General features: G+C 37.3%; 2 protein-coding genes across 3 annotated transcripts in view; one reads left to right on the top strand and one right to left on the bottom strand.

The window, feature by feature from the left end:
* RALGPS2 (Ral GEF with PH domain and SH3 binding motif 2) overlaps positions 1 to 21,701 on the bottom strand; it is a 115,772-nt gene that overhangs the window by 28,803 nt on the left and 65,268 nt on the right. The window lies entirely within an intron of this gene.
* Positions 2,051 to 19,215, top strand: ANGPTL1 (angiopoietin like 1). The gene is made up of 5 exons (XM_084866965.1): positions 2,051 to 2,617; positions 7,026 to 7,871; positions 16,024 to 16,217; positions 16,988 to 17,258; positions 18,428 to 19,215. The coding sequence occupies exons 2-5, from the start codon at positions 7,052 to 7,054 to the stop codon at positions 18,613 to 18,615; spliced, it is 1,473 nt and encodes a 490-aa protein (XP_084723091.1). The 5' UTR covers positions 2,051 to 2,617; positions 7,026 to 7,051; the 3' UTR covers positions 18,616 to 19,215.

Raw genomic sequence — 21,701 nt, 5'->3', positions numbered from 1 at the left:
GGGATAAATGGCCTCCTCGTTATTAGATCTTTAAACATCTCTCTTGGTCTCTTCCTGTCTCTCTGTAGTCTTTTTGCTATTCCCTGCGTTCCTTGGTCTTTACTGGCAAGAACCTTCCTACCGACCTCTGTTCTTCCCCCTGCCCCCCTCATATTCCTGGAACTTGGTATTCCTCATGATTCTTTCATTAATCTTCCTACTTTACATGTACTTTTTCTGGATTATTTTACTTCGGTAGCTTCAACTATCACCTAGTTGCCAATGACTTCCCAAATCTCTCTATAGACCTGATCTCCTGACTCACTTTTCATGCCAAACTAACCGTTATTTGCTCCGAAACATTTGCTATTCCAATTTCTTACTGTGTTTAGTGATATTATTAATTGCTAAAGTCTGAAAGCTCAACTCACTCTAGTGAAAAAACTCAGGAGGAATTTACTACTCATATTTTCCCAGATTAAACTACTAGTGAATAAAACATGATCACTGAATGCTCATGCAATGTTACATAATATAAATCAGAGGCCAGAAGCTGGTAGTCCATCTGTGCCAGTGTTTGTAAAATCAGGAAGTATCACAGGAAATACCTCAATAACTTTCTTTTCCTAAAAAATGGGGAGATCTGCAACGAGGTATAGCAGAAAAGGGTGCAATACCCACAATAGTTTGTCATAACTCTCATTTTCCTGTTATGGTCTGATTTACTTTGCTTATTACATCACCTACTTCATTCTTGTTTTTTTTTGTTTTTTTTTTAAATTGATTTGTAGAGAGAGGAAGGGAAAAAGAGAGGGGGAGAAGGAGAGAGAGACACATTGGTCGGTTGCCTCCCACACACGCCTTAACTAGGGATCAAACCTGCAACCTGAGTATGTGCCCTGTCTGGGGATTGAACCTGTACAGGACAATGCTCCTACCAACCAAGGCACACCAGCCAGGGCTCTGCTGCATTCTTGTGGTGAGCATTTGTCTTTATAGGCCCTTGAGCTTGCAACCCCTGGTATCTATGTATGTCACAAGAATTTAAAGAAACAATTCTGCAAAAGAGGCAGAAACTTACTGATTTAAAATAAGTATATATGGATCAACAGTTGAATGTAGAGTATCAGAAAGATAAAGTACATCAACATGGAGGGGAAAGCACATGGTGTGTATAGGAAGTTGCAGCAGCAACCAGCAACTATACACTCCAGGGAGAGTGTGGCATAATGCTTCGGAGTTAGGGTTTAATCGCCCAGTCTACCACTTAGTGTTGAAGTACTAAGCCAAATCAATTAAGATGCCTAAATTTGTGTTTCCCCAGCTACTGAGTTACTGAATCGCATTTCCTGATTTAATGAAATTTGTTAGCATAGTTATAGTACTCAACAAGTTCTCTCTCCAGCACCACCCTAATTTCATAGCAGAAGAACTGGGCCATAGGTTGGTAAAAGTGACTTGTCTAAGTTTACAGTGAGTGCGTGCATATGTGTATGTGTGCATATGTATGCATGTGTGTGTGTGTGTGTGTGTGTATACATGCCTCTGTGTGTGTGTGTGTGTGTGTGTGTGTGTGTGTGTGTGAGAGAGAGAGAGAGAACCCCCACCCCTCAGGTCAGAATTATGTTTGCATTTATATCCTGTCAACCATAAGGATAACCTTATTCAGACAAGAGGTGCTATGTTGTTAGAAAGAACAGAAGGAAGTGACATGTAGCATCAGAGCTTAGGTTTAAAAATGTTAAATTTCTGAAATAATTTTACACATAGGTTTCCACTTATTTTTGGTAATGATAAACATATTACAACAACATTAGGTTTCTGATAACGTTTAAAATCTTCTAAAATGGCAATTCAGTGAAATGTTTAAACCTTCTAGGCTATAAAGACCATTACAATCTTTAGGTGGCTGCCTCCTGACCCAGTGCGACTTGTTCTTTGTAACAAAAGACAAACTCATCAGCCTGCAGCTACTTCTAAGTGAAGTCGAGTACTGTGCTGTTTCAGTATTTAGCTTAAAAGATCTCTGGCCAGCAGACTACAATGTTTGTTTTACGACTGCCCGCTGAACGAGGATAGTTTGTTTCCAGATGGTGCCCTTCCTTCAACCTGCACAGTCTCTCCTTGTTCGGAGCTATTCCTCTCCCGCTGGTCCCACTCCCCGCACCCCCGTTTTAAGGCCACAGAGAGGAAATCCTGGGGAGGAGACTTCCCCACGCCCCCAGTCTCCAGCAATTTTTTGGTGACGTAAGAGGTGGGCTGAACTTGAGTCTGCTGAGAAAGAGGGAATCACTATTCGAGGGCACTGTGCATGCAGTCTGGTCAGCTGCAGCTGGTTACAGCGCTTCTCCATGTGGCAGACAGAGCAAAGCCACACGCTTTCTCTGCTGGATTAAGGACAGCCCGCAGACCAGAACTTCCACTCCACTACTTAAAATGACATAGGTGGCTTGTCAAACTCAATTGATTAGTGTGGTCAGAAGAAAAAGAAGCTCCTTATTACAGCCTGGACTCAGCGGCCCAAAACAAAGATGCAGTTGCCATTAAAGTCACAGATGAACAAACTCCTACACTGATTTTTAAAAGCAAGAATAAGAGCGGCAAGTTTCTGGCTGTGCTTTACCAACAGATGCAAAAGGTATTTTAATGCTTTTGTTTTTACTTAAAAATTCTAACATATGTCAAAATGCATAATTATTTTATATCTGTCATAGAAATTTCAAAATCTCGTATTAAACAAAGAATTTTGGAATACACTAACATTTATTTAATCTGGAAAAGGTTTTGTTTTTCAACTTTATGTAAAACCTGGTCATTACGTACTTTATATGGTGATTAATGCGTTATTTTTCAACTTAATGATATTTAGTGACATGCTTTTAGATTAATGCATGTAAGCTGGGTTTCAGAAAACAAGTGCTATAGTGACACTAGATAGAAATGTTAACTTAAAGATTTATGTATAAGGTCTGTATTTATAGCATAGAGATTAAAAATAAAGGAATACAAACTTAAAAGTTATAAACATTAGTCTTCACATATATACAGGGTGTGAAGATTTATATGCTGTTAGATATCTTAAACTACAGCTAAAAAATACAGAAGATATAAAATTAACTGAAAGGCTTTGCAACAAACCTCATTATGGTATAACTAAATGTCAGCAAAAATCCTTGTAATGATATTTCGTGCTAAAACTCAAAATCTTAAATATCTTCCCAGGTTTACATGTAACAGTAATTTAACTTGGGTAACAGGAATAAAAACTATTATAATCGAATTAATTAAAATAGCAAAGTTATTGATATATAAACATCGATAAAACCTTACAGATTAGGATTAGGGAGAAAAGGAAAATGTGATAAAAGCATTAGGTAAGTCAGCATTGACAACAGAAAGTAAAACCCCAAAGATACAGTTACTTAAATATATGATTAAAAGACAGAAAACATATTTACTTTATACAGAAATAATTTTGGTAACCATAAGCAAGAGTGTTCTTCCAATATTTCATCTGGGGCTTTAATTGTATTGTGAGAATTATTAATGCCTGGTTACTAATTAGTAAGCTTTAACATGAAAAATACTTGTTATGATTTGGGGATCCTCTGTCCTTTTAAATATTTAAGATACTAATTTTAAGTATCGTCAATAAGCAAATAACAATAAAGCTAAGATTTCTCCAACTTTCAGGTCCTTTCCTTAAACATTCTTAACTCTAACCACTGGGAAGGTCTCTGTGAAATGTGTTTCACAAGAGATTCTGATAAAATTTCCAAGCAACACTGGATGTGAAATACTTGCCATCTTTTCATCGTTTGCTATGCAAAGTGCAGGATCTCATTAGATCTCAATTCGTACTGAAGCCCGAGGACAGCACTTAATCTAAAACCCAAAGCACACAGACAGCTAGTCTCTTCCTAGAACACAAAAACACAAATGGAAATTCTTTATCTAAGGTATCTCCAATGCTTCCTAAATTCAAGTTCGCTGCCTTATGCTGTTTTCAGGGCCTGGCACAGGCAGTGAGGTGCCTCTATATGTTTACCAGCCGAAAGGAAGTCAATTTCTTCTCTCCACTAGCTGACCCTGTAGCCACTATGAAGAGGGAAAAAGTACCAATAAAGTTAACACAAAGCATGGAAGACCTTCCCCCCCCCAAAAAAAAACCGAGCAGAGACAGATTTAAACCTAAGCATACTGTAACTAATTTATAACATTCTCTTGGGATCTAGGAAAATTTTTACCATACACAGAAAGGTTTTATGAGGTAACACAGATTTATGGATCTTTCACTTTTAAAACTGAACATATGTGGGAAAATATTAAATAAGAGAATGTTTCAGAAAATGTAACAGTAACTGTATTTTTAAAAGCAGTTCTTTACCCATGACGTAGCTCAGTCTGCTACTTAAAAATTTGGCTCCTTACTCTGTTTTAGATGACAACAAAGTCAGTACACTTTTGTAAGGATAAGGGAGTTGTATTTATTTTTTTAATCCTCTAAATACAAATTTAGGTCAGATTCTCTTAAGGTAGACAGTGACTTCGGTCATGATTTAATGAACAGGAGCCCATACACAGCTAAGGCAGAGAGAATACATTTAAAGGAAGCTATGGCTATTTTAATTTATCTTTGTTCTTCTGTGAAAAACTGATGTAAAGTCCCAACAGTCTTGGATTATATGCTTAGTTGTTCTATAAAAATCTGTGTCTGGTAGGAACTCAAGCTTTTCAAACAGAAATACTGTTCATAAAATTCTACTTGTTTTGAAGATTCATACTACTTTCTAAATTTTCCTTGTTTTTGGTAGCTTATTTCATAGATTATTAAAATGATTTCATGAGCCAAGAAATGAGGGGACCTGAGCACGAGGTGAGTAACTATAGGAGAAATCTGTGCATCTACCCAGGAGGCTGAGGGCTTCTATTTTACTGCCCTTAGTTTGTGTTTTATTTATTTTTGCCCTCAGTTTTTAAATTAAACCACATCTGAATTTCATAAATCCATAAATATAACAAGAAATCTTGTATTGGTTTTCTGTGTGGGTAACTCCATGTAGTAAAGCCCTTTTAAAAATAAAATAGAAGACTCTTAAATTCTAAAATGTCAGAAGGCAAAGTACGAAGATAAAAAACTAAAAGTATTCATGGACGTATGCTTTTGATGAGCAGTCAGCAACAGAAGGCCTTTAATATACATATGAAATATTATTATGCTCACCCTTACTATCTAAACTATCTTATAAAAGGACAATAATTCCCCACACTCCATCCATTCTGTATTTTCATTACCCTTCTCCCCCTATTTGGAGAAAAGAGACACTCTGTTGTTATGAATGACCAGGATAAAAACCACAGGTCTAGAGAAGTCACAAGGAGATCTGAATCCCACGTGAGTGTTTTAGCTTCTCCATGACTTTATTCCTTTGCAAAATGGAATGTGCCAAGTAAATATAAACACAGGGGGTTGTTGTAGTGCTGCTGGTAGAAAAAGGAGAGAACGTGTTGCCATGTGATGTAGTGGTTAATGGAAAACGTGGACCCTGGAGTTTCTGCCTGGGTTCAAACGGTGGCTCCATCTCTCGGGAGCTGCGTGACTCTGGGGGAAGCACGGAACTCTGGCTGCCAGTTTCTTCATCTGAAAACGAAGATCATGACAATCTACCTTCGAGGATTGTAATGAGAAGCAGATGGTTTAATCCATGCGGAGGGCTTTAAGCCACGCCTGGCATTTAGCAGGCATGCAGTAAGTGGGATGGCGTTGTAATTAGCACTAACGGGCACAAACAACCTGGGCCCTAGCTTCTCCAATAAGTGACGCCTGGTGGAAAACAAGCAGAAAAGCTCTGTTTTAGTGTCTCCACTGCCATCCTTCCACAAGAGCAGACAGGAATGCAGTGTTCAGGAGAAGGTGGGTTACACCCAGCAGGTGATGAGGAACCTGAGGGAGGGACACGTTCTCTCTGCTGCTCCTCTTTAGGGAGGTAGCTGCCGAGAAAGGGAGAGGCTTCGGTTCTTGGAACTGAACTGGTTCTAATGAAAGTTCCCACAGAAACTACAGCACAGAGGACAAGTATCTCTCATCTGCCACGGGAAAATCGACACACCCCACGCAAGCACACGTCTAGTGTGTGCACCACTGCCATAAACACTCACTGGAGAGCCAGGGAACCTGTATTCTTGACCTGGCTCCAACAGCACCTGCTGGTGTGGCCCAGGCCCTCACCGGGCACTCAGGCCCAAAGAGGTTCTTGACTGGTCTCCGAGGCACTTCCCAACTTTAACCACCACACTCATCACAGGTAGTTCCTTTCCTTGGTAATGGTCATAGAAAGGTAACATTTTATTAAAATACAGTTAGGCAGAATGAACCTGCTGAATTATGTATTAGCTTAGAGCGTATATAATATTATGGTTGAGAAACATGATTACCCGCAATAATGACTGTACGCATGCTATTATTCTTAAACTTGTCCCCGATCCCAAAAGGACATGCTATAAAACAACAACAACGGAACACCGATGCTAAACCTTTTCCATTTTAGATTTACCTAAAAATGTTTCTTGAATCTGGTAGTTTATAAAGGTATTCATCCAGAGGGCTAATTCGATCGAAAGTGCACAGGATAAATAGAAAACACTGACTAGTAGTCACCTAGTAACTGTAACACTAGTTAGGGAACACTGTTTTAATTAACGCCTTACAGACAACATATGACGTTTTAAGAGTTTCCAGGTAGTGAGTGAGCTTTTTAAAAGCTAGAAAAGTCTCTGCGTAGGTGCCTCTGCCCACAGTGGGCACGCACTGAGCTGGGCACAGAAAGCAGGAAGGAGGCACTTGGAAAGGTAGCCTCTGAACCCTAATTTTTAAACAAATGCGAAGGTGCTGTGATATGAACTTGAGAAATTAATAACTTCAATTCCGGTCCAATTTGTTAATGGATGTTCAGTCTTCCCCTTGGTTACTTCTTTACATCACTGACTTTAAAAGTAGATTACTACTCATTCCTCTTCCTTCTTCCCTTGGCTGGTTTGTTTTTTAGAAGACGTTACCCGAGCTCATTTCAAAATGAAGGCTTTTATCTGGACCCTAAGTGTGCTCCTCTTCCTGTTGATGGGCACTGAACACTGCAGAGGAGAATTCAAAATAAAAAAGATAACCCAGAGGAGGTACCCCCGGGCCACAGACAGTAAAGAGGAGGTCAAGAAGTGTGCGTACACGTTCCTGGTCCCTGAGCAGAAAATCACAGGGCCGATCTGTGTCAACACCAAAGGGCAGGACGCCGGCGCCATTAAAGACATGATCACCAGGATGGACCTGGAGAACCTGAAGGACGTGCTGTCCAAGCAGAAGCGGGAGATAGATGTGCTGCAGCTGGTGGTGGACGTGGACGGAAACATCGTGAACGAGGTCAAGCTGCTGAGGAAGGAGAGCCGGAACATGAACTCGCGGGTCACCCAACTCTACATGCAGCTGCTGCACGAGATCATCCGCAAGAGGGACAACTCGCTCGAACTTTCCCAGCTGGAAAACAAAATCCTCAACATCACCACGGAAATGCTGAGGATGGCCACAAGGTACCGGGAGCTGGAGGTGAAATATGCTTCCTTGACTGACCTCGTCAATAACCAGTCTGTGACGATCACTCTGTTGGAAGAGCAGTGCCTGCGGATCTTTTCCCGACAGGAGCCCCATGGGTCTCCCCCTCTCGTCCAGGTGGTGCCGCGGCACATTCCCAGCAGTCACCAGTACACGCCTGGGCTGCTGGCAGGTAACGAGATACAGCGGGATCCGGGCGATCCCCGAGATCTAATGCCACCCCCTGATCTGCCGACTTCTCCCACCAAAAGCCCTTTCAAGGTACCACCAGTAACTTTCATCAACGAAGGTGAGTTACCACTTACTGTTAAAAATGGAAGTACGGGGTTCGTATGTTTTATAGTTGAGGAAACAATCCTCATCTTGGTGAAGTAACTATACATAATATTAAAATTCCCATTTTTGTTTTCTACTAAGAATTGAAAAATAGGTCTCTCAGCTCTAAGTCTATAAATAAGTATAAATGTTTTCACTAGCAAAACAAAACAAAACAAAACACACACACACACACACACACACACACAAAAAAAAAAAAAAAAAAACACAAAAAACCCCAAACCCTAAACTCCAAACCTAGAATTCATCCTAAGATCTCTACCTCTCGTCCTTAATTTCATTCTTTCCTTCACTCAGTAACAGTCACCGATCTAGGTGCAAAAATAAGCCATCTTTGTTGCAGTTTAGTAAGCTCATTGCTAATTCATTTGTGTTCAGAGTCAGAACTCTAGTTTTGATCCAAACTATTTATGGGAGTAAGGATAGGAACTTCCTCAATTACTGGCTGTGTGGCCGTGGGCGGAGAATTGCTCTATACCTCAGTTTCTTCATCTTTAAAATGGAGATAACAGTGCCTGGAACTCAGATGTTATAATAGCCTGTCAACTAGCCTCCATAACTCCACTTTATCTCTCCATGAGAATATATTCTACATGCCAAAAAAATCCATCTTCTTTAACCACCACTTTGATCACATCACACTTCTGCTTACATGCTCCCCGACTGCAAACTGAAAAAGTCCAATTTGTTTAGCCGGGTAAGACTAATATCCTCAAAAGATCCATCCTACTTCTTTAGCTTTCCTTCTATTGATTTCCTTTACCCGCTTCAATAAAATGGATCAAGTCACTGTCTTCTAACGATTCAAATCATAAGGCCCAGACTAAAAGAAGGAAAATAAAATAAAAGTAGCTGCTCCTCCTTGAAGCCCCTATGACTCCCATAGGCTTGAAGTGATTGCCTCCCCCCATGAACGTCTCTTCTCTCTCTAAAACATTTCTCATATTAGCTCTTGAATTATCAGTTATCTTTATATATACACACAGGACCTATACACGTATAAAAAGATGCCCTCCTACTATAAGCTCCTTCTTGATAGATGGGTACTGTGTCTCATTTGCAGATGCTAAATAGATGCTGACTGACTTAATATTCCATTTTTATACAGCTTCTTCAAATTGTGTCATTTCAAAAACCTTCAAGAAAGTACTTTATGCATTCTATATACTGGGTTCATTCAGTAACAATAGGCTAGAGCAGTGTTTTTCAACCTTTTTTGGGCAAAGGCACACTTGTTTCATGAAAAAAATCACGAGGCACACCACCATTAGAAAATGTTAAAAAATTTAACTCTGTGCCTATATTGACTATATATAAAGTAATTCTCTTGAATAGGAATCAAATAAACACAAAGAAAGTATTTTATAATTACTTTATTATGAAATATTAAGTAAACAAAATAGTGAAAAATTATAAAATTCTTGTCTTGTCTGTACCTGCGGCACACCAGGCAACATCTCGCGGCACAGTGGTTGAAAAACGCTGGGCTAGAGCACCATTAAATTGTGTAAATGCTGATCATTATTAATATCTCCACCACCTTTGTTTTCCAAAGGAAAGATATGTACAAAATGATTCACGGGGTATAGAAAGAAAAATATATTTATTTTGTATATTCTTTTAAAAATGTATATATTTTTATAAGCTTTTAATGTACACAAAATCAGTATAGTAGTTTATACATATGATTTATGAATAAACATAATTGAAGCATGTGGATTTTAATAAGCTGGTGGGTGTACAGTTATGTACACATGGAGACAACCGTCATGGAGTACTTTCTGTGGATGCTGAATGTTAAGTGGATGGTATCACCATTCATTCTAGAAGAAATGAATACTCACAGATTCATATGCCGACACACTAAACAATACTTATCTGAAATGAGATATCAGTTCTAGGTTTTATTATACATTGAGCTACAGTCCAAGAAAAATCTAATATTAAGGAATTACATTCCATGCTAGGGATTCAGCATATCAAAAGTCCCATTAGACAAGACTTTTTGCTTTAATGAAACAATGGTATATATCCCTACTAAATCAATATTTAATGTAAAAGTTAAGAACAGGTATAACTTTTTTCTGTTATTATTTGTTGTTATAAGCAGACATTAAGTTTTTAGTTTTTTTATTCTAGAAATGTCTGTCTCTGAAATCCAAGGATATATTAATTACACTATAAGAATGTTCAATAGTACACTAATGAATATATAAGAAAGTGCACAGAATTGAGAAAATGTGTTTTCTTTGTTATTGACCTTGGGTAAGTCACTTTGCCTGCCTCTGTGTTCTCATTTGTACAATGAGCATTGGTTGGACTGGATGATTCTAATACCCTTCTTAGATCTAATATTCTGTGATTCTTATCAACTATAACTTATTACAAGAAACAATAAACTAGTTATTTTCTTTTCTTAATAATGTGCTAAACTCTCCTAATATCCCATGGACTGGAACATATGTCTAAGCTGTTTGCACAAAGACTGCGAAGATGGGGGCTATTGTTGTATTTACATATGCTTCGAACACCAAGCAGCTCAGATTACTGGTCTCTACATGTAGGTTGTACATTATCATTCTAAAGTCTTTAAATACATCATTTTTATGTATTCTCTAAAATGTGTCTTAGTCACAAAAGTCAAATACGTACAATTTCATTTTTTTGAGGTACTTACAAGAGGCAAATTGCTAAGGACAGAAGGAAGAATGGGGGTTGCCAGGAGCTGGGGTGAGGGAGGGAATGGGAATTGTAGAATGAGGTATAGTATTTTCAGTTTTGCAAGCTAAAGCGTGTCTGGAGACTGGTTGCACAGTAATGAGAATGTACTAATGCCACTGAGCTGCACACTTACTAATGGTTAAGTTGGTAAATGTCATGTTATCTATATCTTACCATCATTTTTTTAAAAGGTGTTTTAATGACAGTTTTATATTTTCTTTCAAAATGGTCTTTAAAAAATAACAAACTTATTATGAACTTATAGCAAGTAATGGCATAATATTGTTAGTTCAACATAACTTATCTCCAGGCACACTGCCTTCCCTCCACCGTAAAAACAAAATGTTTGGGAATGGCTACACTCTGGCAAACTGCCATCAATAAAACGCTTAGCAGTCAATGTTATTCGGTGGCTGCACTTTAGGTCAGTCTTTTACAGAAGAAAACACCACTCTTTCACAAATGGTACCATTATAAAAAATAAGTTTATCCCTTACAGGTAAAGGGCATTGTGAGCTTCCCTGCGGTGTGTTAGAGCATAGACCTCAATGCCAGGAACCTTGGATTCGGGCAAGGCTTTTCTGAGACCGGGCTGCCTCTTTTGTAAAAGATATTGTTGTGATGATTAAATGAGGTGAATCATGAAAAAAGTGATTTGTGTGTGGCCTGACCATCACTGATGATAACTTTTGTGGGTGCACTTCTCTGAATGTGCTTTGCTTTCATATGTAAAAGGTCATAAAAGTGAATTTAAAGTTAAACTTGAAAAAAATCATTAGAAACTAAAAATATGCTGTTAAGTGCACAATAAGATAATTTTCAATGATTTAAAACATTTCCTATTTATAAATTTTAAAGATGCAATTGGTTTTAGTGGAATACTTATATTAACAGTTAAAACAACCAAACAAAAAATAAAGAAGACTGGTGGATAAGCAAAGGACCCATTAGAATATAATTCCATTAACTAATTATGAAAAACAATAGGTAAGTTCTTTAATAATTTCAAAAATAAAAGCTCAGGTTGGTAACTGCACTTTGAATTTAAAGATTAATAAAGTAATTCATATTATTACAAGACAGAATCTATTTTCACTTTAGAAAGTATCTGCCTCACACTTCTCATTCCAGAAATGCTGTCAAATACATGTACCTTATACTTAACTCAAACCCAATTAGAGAGTTTACCTTTCAAAAGATTTTACTTGCTGACTAATTATCTGAAAGCTCTAAATTGGTGGGTGTTGGGTTTTTATGTTCTGCTTCTCCTATCACAAAGAGAATAGTATTTGGACAAAGTAAGAAAATAAATGAGAAATTTAAAAATAAAAAAGGCAAGATTCTCCTTTTTGCTTAGGTAATTAGTTTGTAGAAAAAGGGCAGGTATGTTAAAGATGATTCCTAGCACAAGTGTTATTCAAAGTATGGCATCTTTTTTTTTAATCTTTACCTGAGAATGTTTCCACTCATTTTAGAAGGAGAGGAAGGGAGAGGAAACATCAGTCAGCTGCTTCCCGTACACACCCAGTCCGGAGATGGAACCAGAGACCTTTCAGTGTACGGGATGATGCACCAACCCACTGACCCACCAGCCAGGGCTGAAATCTTTTGTTTAATTCACTGCTTTGTTCAAAATATGGGTTCTTTATGCTCTATACCCGCTGGAAAATTACAGGTCAATATTTTTCTTTCTATGAATCAGATCTATTAACTGGAATTCGTTAGCCCTGTACAAAATTTAATCATCAAAAAAACTGAGCCAGAAAGAGATTGGTCCTTCAAATTCCATGCACAGAATTCTAGTTTCTTGCCTAGAGAAGAATCAAGGTGTGTGTCAAGGAGACGAAGAATATCACAAGATTATCCAATGTAAGAAATGGGTTAATAAAATTCCTATTTTAAAGCAAAGGTACTTCTATATCCATTGAACCACTATGAACAAATTCCTAAATAATATGTCAATTAATTTCTGATAACATTCAAATCAACAAGTTATATTTGATCTCTCAAAAAGAAAACTGGTCCTTTTCTACCAGTCATTTAAGAATTCCCACTAAGCAATTTTTTTTACAGTACAGAGAAAGTAGTAAAACATATATTATAAGAATGATTTGTCCTAGAGCAGAAAGTAAATGAGATATGTAAGTAATGAGAAAATATTTCTGCCATTCTTATATTTACTATCTTTACTGATGAGAAAAAAGGTAACAATAAGCACTACTTTTATTAATTTTATCCACATGTACTGAAGGAGAATTTCAACTAAATTTTCCTGAGCCTTTATATCAACTAAGTCTAACAGGCACCCACCTTGTAAATATGAAGCCCTCTAAAAAACATGTGGGTTGAAAATTAAAGTTGAAGATCATTTTAAATTTGCATAAATTGAACCCAGAATTCTTTCATGTGTTTAAACATCCAAGGGCATATTGAGCAGCAGAAAGAAAAAGGTATTTTATAAATATTCTGTCAACGTTTAAAACCTTCGTGTTTCTAAATATTTTATAGCACTGCCCTAGCTGCTTTGGCTCAGTGAACAGAGCATTGGCCTGTGGACTGAAGGGTCTTAGGTTCAATTCCGGTCAAGGGTATGCACCTTGGTTGCAGGCTTGATCCCCGCCCTGGTCGGGTCTTATGCAGGAAGCAACCAAACGATGTCTCTTTCTCACATCACTGTTTCTCTCTCTATTTCTCCCCCTCCCTTCCACTTCTCTGAAAATCAATGGGAAAATGTCCTTGGGAGAGGATTAACAATAAGAAACAATAAAATAAATATTTTACAGCATTTTAAATAACCTCATGAAAGTCCAACTCATGAATATATACTTAAATATAAACTGTCCAAGCTATACTCCAATGTGTGCAGAGTAAATATTTACAAAGATTATATTCATGAACTAAACAATACAGAGATGACAGAGATTAAGCAAATTTCTGAAATGAGTTATCTGTATTGCAAAATCACTTCATGCTTACATTGATTACAGCACCAATAGGTTTTAAAACAAGATATTCTGACTACTCTGAAAGTGACAACTTAGAAGACTCTAGCTAACTTTGGAAATAACTCTGATGACTACTTTTAAACCGAGGAAACCAGTTTCAGCTCCAGCATCTACCTCGCGAGCTCTCAGTGGCACCCTCAGTCACTCACACTGAGGCCCGCTGAACTCTAACTCCTCTGGAACAGAGCCCTCCTCCGCCTCTGCCTCAGCGCATGACTGGTGTGGCCTTGATCAGACTTGCTAGCTCCGCCAGCCTAACTACTAACCCATCTTTGAAAGTCGGCTCTGATACTGGTGGACTGATCTCTTTCCTAAAAATCTGGGTTAGCTATTTCTTAGCCAGTGTTCCCATGTGCACAACCTGGATGTATGACTCCATCAAAGCACCTGCCATGCTGTAGCGAAATTCTCTCTTGCCACTTCCCCACTTTACTCTATGGCTGTTTCTTTACCACTTGAGCCTAAAACAGTGACTAGCCTATAGCAGAAGCAGCAAAGACATTTCTGGAAAAACACAGAACTGAGGAAACCACTGTGGCTTTTTTTCATTTAGTTCAACAAATACTTGAGTGCCCAAGTGGGTTTAAACTGCCGATACACAACCAAAAGACACAGTTCTTGCTCATGGGAAGTTCCATGAATATATAAGTGAATATATTGCCATGCATTACACAGAATAATCTAAGAATAGACTTGGAAATCATACTTCACTTTTCCTTCCATTTCATTCCCACATATGACATTTAAATTCTCTAAAGTTTATACTGTTTGAAACACAACTTCTCTGCCTTTCTCTGACTGGACTACAATGCATGATTCTGTAATGGGAAGGAGCTCACATGTGACTAGCAAAAGAGGGAGAATATCATCAGTAAAACAAAGGGGTCATTTCGGTTCACATGGGATTTTCCCAAGCATTTCCTCAGTTTTATGCCACAAGTTAACTGAACAGATTACAAAGTATGCTAACAGCTAACACTGGCTGTTATGTTCAGTGCATGATTTTGCAGAACATGGGTTTTTCGAAATACGATATTCTTCTACAGTAGAAATGACCGTGTGTTCATCTTTGAACAGCCACCTTAAATCTATAAACGAAATAAGCATATATTTATTAAATTATTAAATACTCAGATTATTAAATAAGCTATGACTTTGTGTGAAGGTTAAAAAGGAAAAAGGGAGAGAACTAACAGTTACTGACAATGACTACATTAAGTGTTGCATCAAAAGGCTGTGAACAGCCCTGGCCAGTTTTTCTCAGTGGTTAGATCCAAAAATGTGGCTATCACAAGTTCACGAGTTAGACACTCAACAAATGATTTTACAAAATGCTTTGTCATCTGAGACAGGAAGAAATTATCAGTGAGTTAAAAAAAATTAGAGACTCCATAAAACTCTAAAATGTAACAGCAGGTCAGAGCCTGGTCTCTGGGTTTAGAAAGAAATAGTTTTAAGTCCAGGGTTTACTACTTTATTTGATATGGGACCTCAGTCTACAGTTAACTGTCTCATCTATAGAACATCTGCAAACTATCACAGGGTGATCGTGTAGATTCAATTTAAAAATTACTATTAGTCATAAAATTGATACAAGTCTTTAGAAAGGCACACTGCCAACATTCCTGAAATGGATTCTCATGGACTATTTGTTGCACAGGGGGGAAAGTTAGAAGATTTTACAAGTTTGGGAAACCATGGTTTATTTCAGGGCTTTTCAGTCTTTAAGATGTGAATGTACAGTCTGAGTTTCCAAAATGCTAATAGAACATTCAGCAATTCTAAAACTCATCATGGCATGATGTTTTTAATATTTCAAAGAACTAGTGTACTCCACTGAAATCAAATTTTAAAAACGGTAAATTGGGAACTCTGGAGAACTGTAAAAGTTTCACACTCTCCTGATCCAGATCAATCCCACAAAATTTTTGTAAGAAAATATGAAAAAATGAAACCTAAGAAGACACTTTGTTTAGTGTCATTTTTATCCGCAAAAATCAGATAAAGCCTCAATGTCCAATGTCCAATGTCAGCGAAATAAATAATATGTCAACATCGTAAGTGCTAGAATGCAGACTATGGAAATGCTTGTTAAAATAAAAAGACGGAATCCAACTTTCTATATGTGCTATGATGATAACAGTATAAAAACGTGTGTATGGGTACAAAGACTTGCAAGAACAGTGGAAAATGACACAAGTCACAGTGGGGCTGTGCTAATCCTTTTATTGAGCCTTTAACTTTTATAGCATTGTGTACACAATAGACAAAAAGTGGTTTCTGTAAAGAAAGATACAAAGGTAAGGCTCCTGATTAAAAACTATTTTAATATGGCTGTTTTCGTATTAAGTTTCCAGCCAATCAATATTTCAATTACAGGACCATTCAAAGATTGCCAGCATGCAAAAGAGGCTGGCTACTCAGTCAGTGGAATTTATATGATTAAACCTGAAAACAGCAATGGACCAGTGCAGTTATGGTGTGAGAACAGTTTGGACCCTGGGGGCTGGACTGTTATTCAGAAGAGGACAGATGGCTCTGTCAACTTCTTCAGAAACTGGGACAATTATAAGGTAAGTTAGTGAATCAGACAAGAGAACAGTACACATTCTATAAATTAGACACACAGGTAAGAAAATAACTATCCATGTTTTTTGTTAGTGACATTTGTAAAAATAAATAAATAAAAAAAAATACGGTTCTCATCTCTAGTTTTAAAGTAAAAATTAAAATATAAAAAGGAAACCGAAGATGCATTTTAAAATGACCCCTTTCCATCTGGATGACTCATACATGTAAGTAGTTCTTTGCAAAGACTTCTCCTAATTCCATTTTCTAAGGCAATAACTGCTTGTTTACAACCACATCTATACCCATCAAGTATATTTATTTATTTATATTTATTTATTTAATTTATTTTCTTAAGTATATTTAAACAATAATATAAAATATAGGACTTTTAAAAAAATTACCCCTTCTAGGACTAATTACCTCTGATAACCATGTTAATGTTTTGTTTTTAATGAGTGGTATATATTTTCCATTTAAGCATGGCAGATGGTAGAAACTATATTTTCTAGATCTAGATGGTTAATAATTCAGTCAAAACTGTGAAATAACATGTGATTATTCACTCTTGGTAACAAGTTAAGAGAAAGCAAAATAAAACTAAGTGACTATGAGGGGGCTCATAAAGATGGGGTGACTACTAAAATGGAATTTCACATTACTACTTAAATGGCCAATGTCATTATGCTAAAACATTTAAAACCTATCTATTAAAACATGTACTATCACTACAGTTATTTATGTACTCATGCTTTTTTTTTTTTTTAATTCACAGAAAGGGTTTGGAAACATTGACGGAGAATACTGGCTTGGATTGGAAAATATTTATATGCTTAGCAACCAAGATAATTACAAGTTGCTGATTGAATTAGAAGACTGGAGTGATAAAAAAGTCTATGCAGAATACAGCAGCTTTCGCCTGGAACCTGAAAGTGAATTCTACAGACTGCGCCTGGGGACTTACCAGGGAAATGCAGGGGACTCTATGATGTGGCACAATGGCAAACAATTCACCACACTGGACAGAGATAAGGATATGTATGCAGGTGGGTAGGAAAAAAGCTGATGTGCTTTCTTTGTAGAATCACCACTCTCTTTGCATGAAATAGAACCTGTTACTAAAGTGTATACCATTAAAAATCTTTCTAGAAAGGTCATTTCGGACTCAGTCAAAAGGAAAATAATCTGGAAAGGAATAGCTTTAGGATCTCTTCTACAACTGTAAGGCAGTGATTTCCAACCTTTTTCTTCTCAAGGCACACATAAATGAATTACTAAAATTCTATGGCACACCAAAAAACATATACTTTTTGCGGATCAGACAAAAAAAATGTGGATGATTTTCATTCATTCACACCAGACAGCTATTGTTGTATTGGCTGTTGTCATTTTGTTATTTGACAATCTAAGGGAAAAGATGTCAGTGCCTGACTAAAGAATCAGGTACTGCGTTTTTGTTTTTGTTTTAAATTCTTGCGACAACCAGTTGAAAATCGCTGCTGTAAGGCAATCTCAATGCATGACCTCTGTGAAGAAGGTTTTTTAGTGGTCTAAGTTGGAGGGAGGGGAAATGGAAAACAAAACAAAAAGGCACGGATCTTGAAATAAAACTGTCAACTGCCTAAAATTCATAACAAACACTAACTGGACACCTCCCATGTGCGGGCTGGTGCTGAGGACACAGCCGTGAATGAAGTTCCTGCCCTCTGGAGCTTGTTCTAGAGGGAGACAAATGCCTCTAAGAAAAAGGAAGCTCAGTAAGGGAACAGGGGGATGGGCAGCAGGGCTGGGGTGGGTGCATTTTTCTGTGAGAAGGCATTTTCTGAATAAAGAGCTATAGATAGTGAAGGAAGGAGCCACTTGGGTATATCTTCCCTTCCAATCTCTCTCTTACATGCAAATAATACTTGCATTTTATTTACACTGCTACTTGAAAAAATTAAATTAAATCACTTAAAAAACAACAACAACAACATCAACAGAACAAATCCTAAGCAAGCAAAAGGCAAGATAAGAAAGTTCCAGTGATCTTCCATGTTCTTAATATTTAAGCAACAGTGACAGAGTAAATGAAGAAACAAATTTATGAAGATAAAGGCTAACGGAAATCAGTAAGGAACACGTACTGTTCCTCAGATAGAGTTAGGTTTGGGTGGTGTGCAGAGTACCACACTTAGAAGAAACTTACTCTGATAACTCTGTTTTTCCCTCACAGGGAACTGTGCGCACTTTCATAAAGGAGGCTGGTGGTACAACGCCTGTGCGCATTCTAACCTGAACGGAGTGTGGTACCGAGGAGGCCACTACAGAAGCAAGTACCAAGATGGAATCTTCTGGGCCGAATACCGAGGCGGGTCATACTCCTTGAGAGCAGTTCAGATGATGATCAAGCCTATTGACTAAAGGGAGACCGTCTACAACTTAAATAGAACTGTATTTTTCAGTCCCTGAAAATGTAAATTTTACATGTATATGATTTTGCACAATCCATTTCTACAGATATAATTTTTTAAACAAATTTTAATGTACCTATAAAAGAGAATTTATGAATATGGTTTCATTTTTCCTCAATATACAGCAGAATATTATTAGTTGCCATAATCTTAGTTACTTTAAAAATTACAATGACTAAATATGGGCAAAGCTTGGTTTTTACAATGTAAATATTTGCCACAAAGTAAAACAAACATCAGCTTTACTTTAAATCAAAATTGAATACATGTTCGACATCTTTACCAATTTATTTAAAAACTTTGAGATTTTTCTTCCTATGAAAAATTATTTTTAAAGATTTCAGTCAAGTCATACATTTTATTTATAAAAAAGACAGGAAATTAGAGAAAACTCTAGTTTTGCCAATAAAAATATGTTTTGCATTAAATAAAAGTTATTTCAAATGGAATCTGTGCCTTTCACATGAAATAATTAAATCTAAATTCATAACAATATTATGTTATGCCAATTTCCCAAAAGAATTAAGTGACCCACAGTATTAAAATGTTATTTTTAAAACAAAAAAAAAAAAATAAATGTAGACAATATTTAAATGGTCAATTTACAAAAACAGAAATATACAAATACATTTTTTTGTATTATCTTCATATGATTTGCTAGACAAAATCTTCTGAAGTGCATTTTATGTTGTTATATTAGTAAGATATTAATATTATACAAATGCAGACTATTTAATAAGCCAATGGTCTAACAAAGATATAAATTATAACTCTAAGCTTATTTATAAACTAGAGGCCCGGTGCACGAAATTTTTCCATGGGGAGGGTCTGTAGGCCTTGCCGGCGATGAGGACTGATCTACGAGGCCACTGGCAGAATGATGTGGGAGCCCCCACTGATATCTGCCTTGGCTGGCCTGGCACTGCCTGCTTGCCAACCCCAACCCCACTCCCCACTGCCGCCGCTGTCGGTGTTGAGCATCTGCCCCCTGGTGGCTAGGGGGCGTCATAGTGACCAGCCATTGGGTCAATTTGCATATTAGGCTTTTGTTATATAGGAGGATACTTTCCCTCTCTAACTTACTGATTCTTACTATTTGGAAAAATCGTGCTATTCAATTCAGAAAGCTTGGACAGCTTTGTAACATTACTGCATACTTACAGGTAAGACTAAAACAACTGTAAGAACTTTAGGTATTCCCCCAATAGGGAGATTCTGAGATTCAACTGCTTCAGAGCAGAATCCATAGGGCAGTGGTTGGCAAACTGTGGCTCACGAGCCACATGTGGCTCGCGAGCTGCGGTTTGCTGTTCTGTTGACTAATGAGTTTGCCAACCACATCCAAAGGGGTTTGGCTAGTTCAAATGTTAACTCCATTTTATAATGTGTATATCTTTAACTCATCTTTGTTACCAACCTTCTGAAACAACTTCCTTCCAGAAACATGTTCATTGCTTAGAGCTGACCTTCCCTTAATTACTTTGTGAACTAGTAGTAAAATTTTAGAGAAATCTCTTCAGACTTCTGCTCAAACAAAAAGAAAATCCAATTGGAACTGAAGACTATCATTTATTTGAACAACTCAAGTCCACTTGACGAATGTTTTTTCTCTGACACATCTCAAAATAAAACTTCTGGAGAGAAGGTAAGAGAACACTAAAACCTTATTGTGTTTTATTCTTTATTTTACCTCTTCCTCTTAGAATGGTTTTCAAGGCCCTCCTCACCATCCCCAGAACTCCCCCCATCCCTGAAAAATCTGCTCTAAGATTTTTGGGAGGAATTAGATATCTAATTGTTATATAAAATCTTAGTTAAGTAAAACTTTACTAGGGCATTTCATTTATTGACACAACTGTAGCATATCATGTGAACATCCAAACTCAATCAAAGACAAATCTTATAGAATTTTCACAGGAGAGGAATATTAGTAACACTAGAATGATGTGCAAGTCAACAAACAAAACTGGGCTGAATGTTAAACTGCCTTGGCTGCTGGGCCTTCTACTCTCCTTCAGGGAGCTGATACAGCTCTGTTTGGGAGTGTCTGGAGAGCTTAAGGATAACTTATGCAAGTGAACTCCTCGAGAGGAGGGAATAAGAAGCAGTATTATGTAATGATTGAGGGTAGGTTCTAAAGCCCAAGGTGCATGTATCTGTGGCCCAACTCTACCATCTACCAGCTGTGCTACTCTGGGCAATTTATATATCTTGCCTCAGTTTCTTATCTATAAAATGGGGATAATAACAGTACTTTGCCTAGCTCACATGATTAGTGTGAAAATCAAATAAGGTAGGTAATACATGTGGCAAAACATTTAGAATGCCTGACACAGTGGACGGTAGCTATCAGGTTACCACTCATCTACGTACTTTCTGAAATACTTATTACAGTGCCTTGCATGGAGTAAATGATCAATAAATGTGTTAAAAGAAATAATATCAAAGTTTTCAGGCATAAAATTACACTGGCCTATGATCTTCATTATAACCTAATAGATCTATGTCAGCTATTACGGCAGATAGGAAAGAGAGTGGACCATAAAAAAATAAAAATTAAGGCAAGAATAGCCATATTAGGAATTTCAGCCTAATGGGGCTCTTTTGTTATTATTTTTAAAAATTCTCATCCAAGGATATGTTTTTCATTGACTCAAGAGAGAGAGAAGAAGGGAGAGGAATAGAGAGAGAGAAACATCATGGTTGCCTTCTGTAAGTGCAATGACTTGGGGATTTAACCTGCAACCGAGGTGAAATGCCTTTGATGAGGAATCGAACTCATGAGCCTTCCATCCAAAGGTTGATGCTCTAACCACTGAGATATACCAGCGAGGGCTTACTGAGGATCTTATGAGAGAGTCGACAGGTTGCCTATGTGGTAGGAAAGGCCTAGTAGCTAGCTACTATGCAGTTTACCTAGAATAAAACCGTGGTTGCCGTACCTTCAATAAGATTGACTATAACTTTGGAACTGGCTTACCGAAAGATTCATGTCAGTTATTCTTAATAAATGAAATGGAGCTTATCCTAAAAAAG

The sequence above is a fragment of the Pipistrellus hanaki genome (assembly GCF_964339955.1).
Source record: "Pipistrellus hanaki genome assembly, chromosome: 18".
In the NCBI taxonomy this organism is placed as follows: Eukaryota; Metazoa; Chordata; class Mammalia; order Chiroptera; family Vespertilionidae; genus Pipistrellus; species Pipistrellus hanaki.
This window is presented reverse-complemented; position numbering and strand designations above follow the sequence as displayed.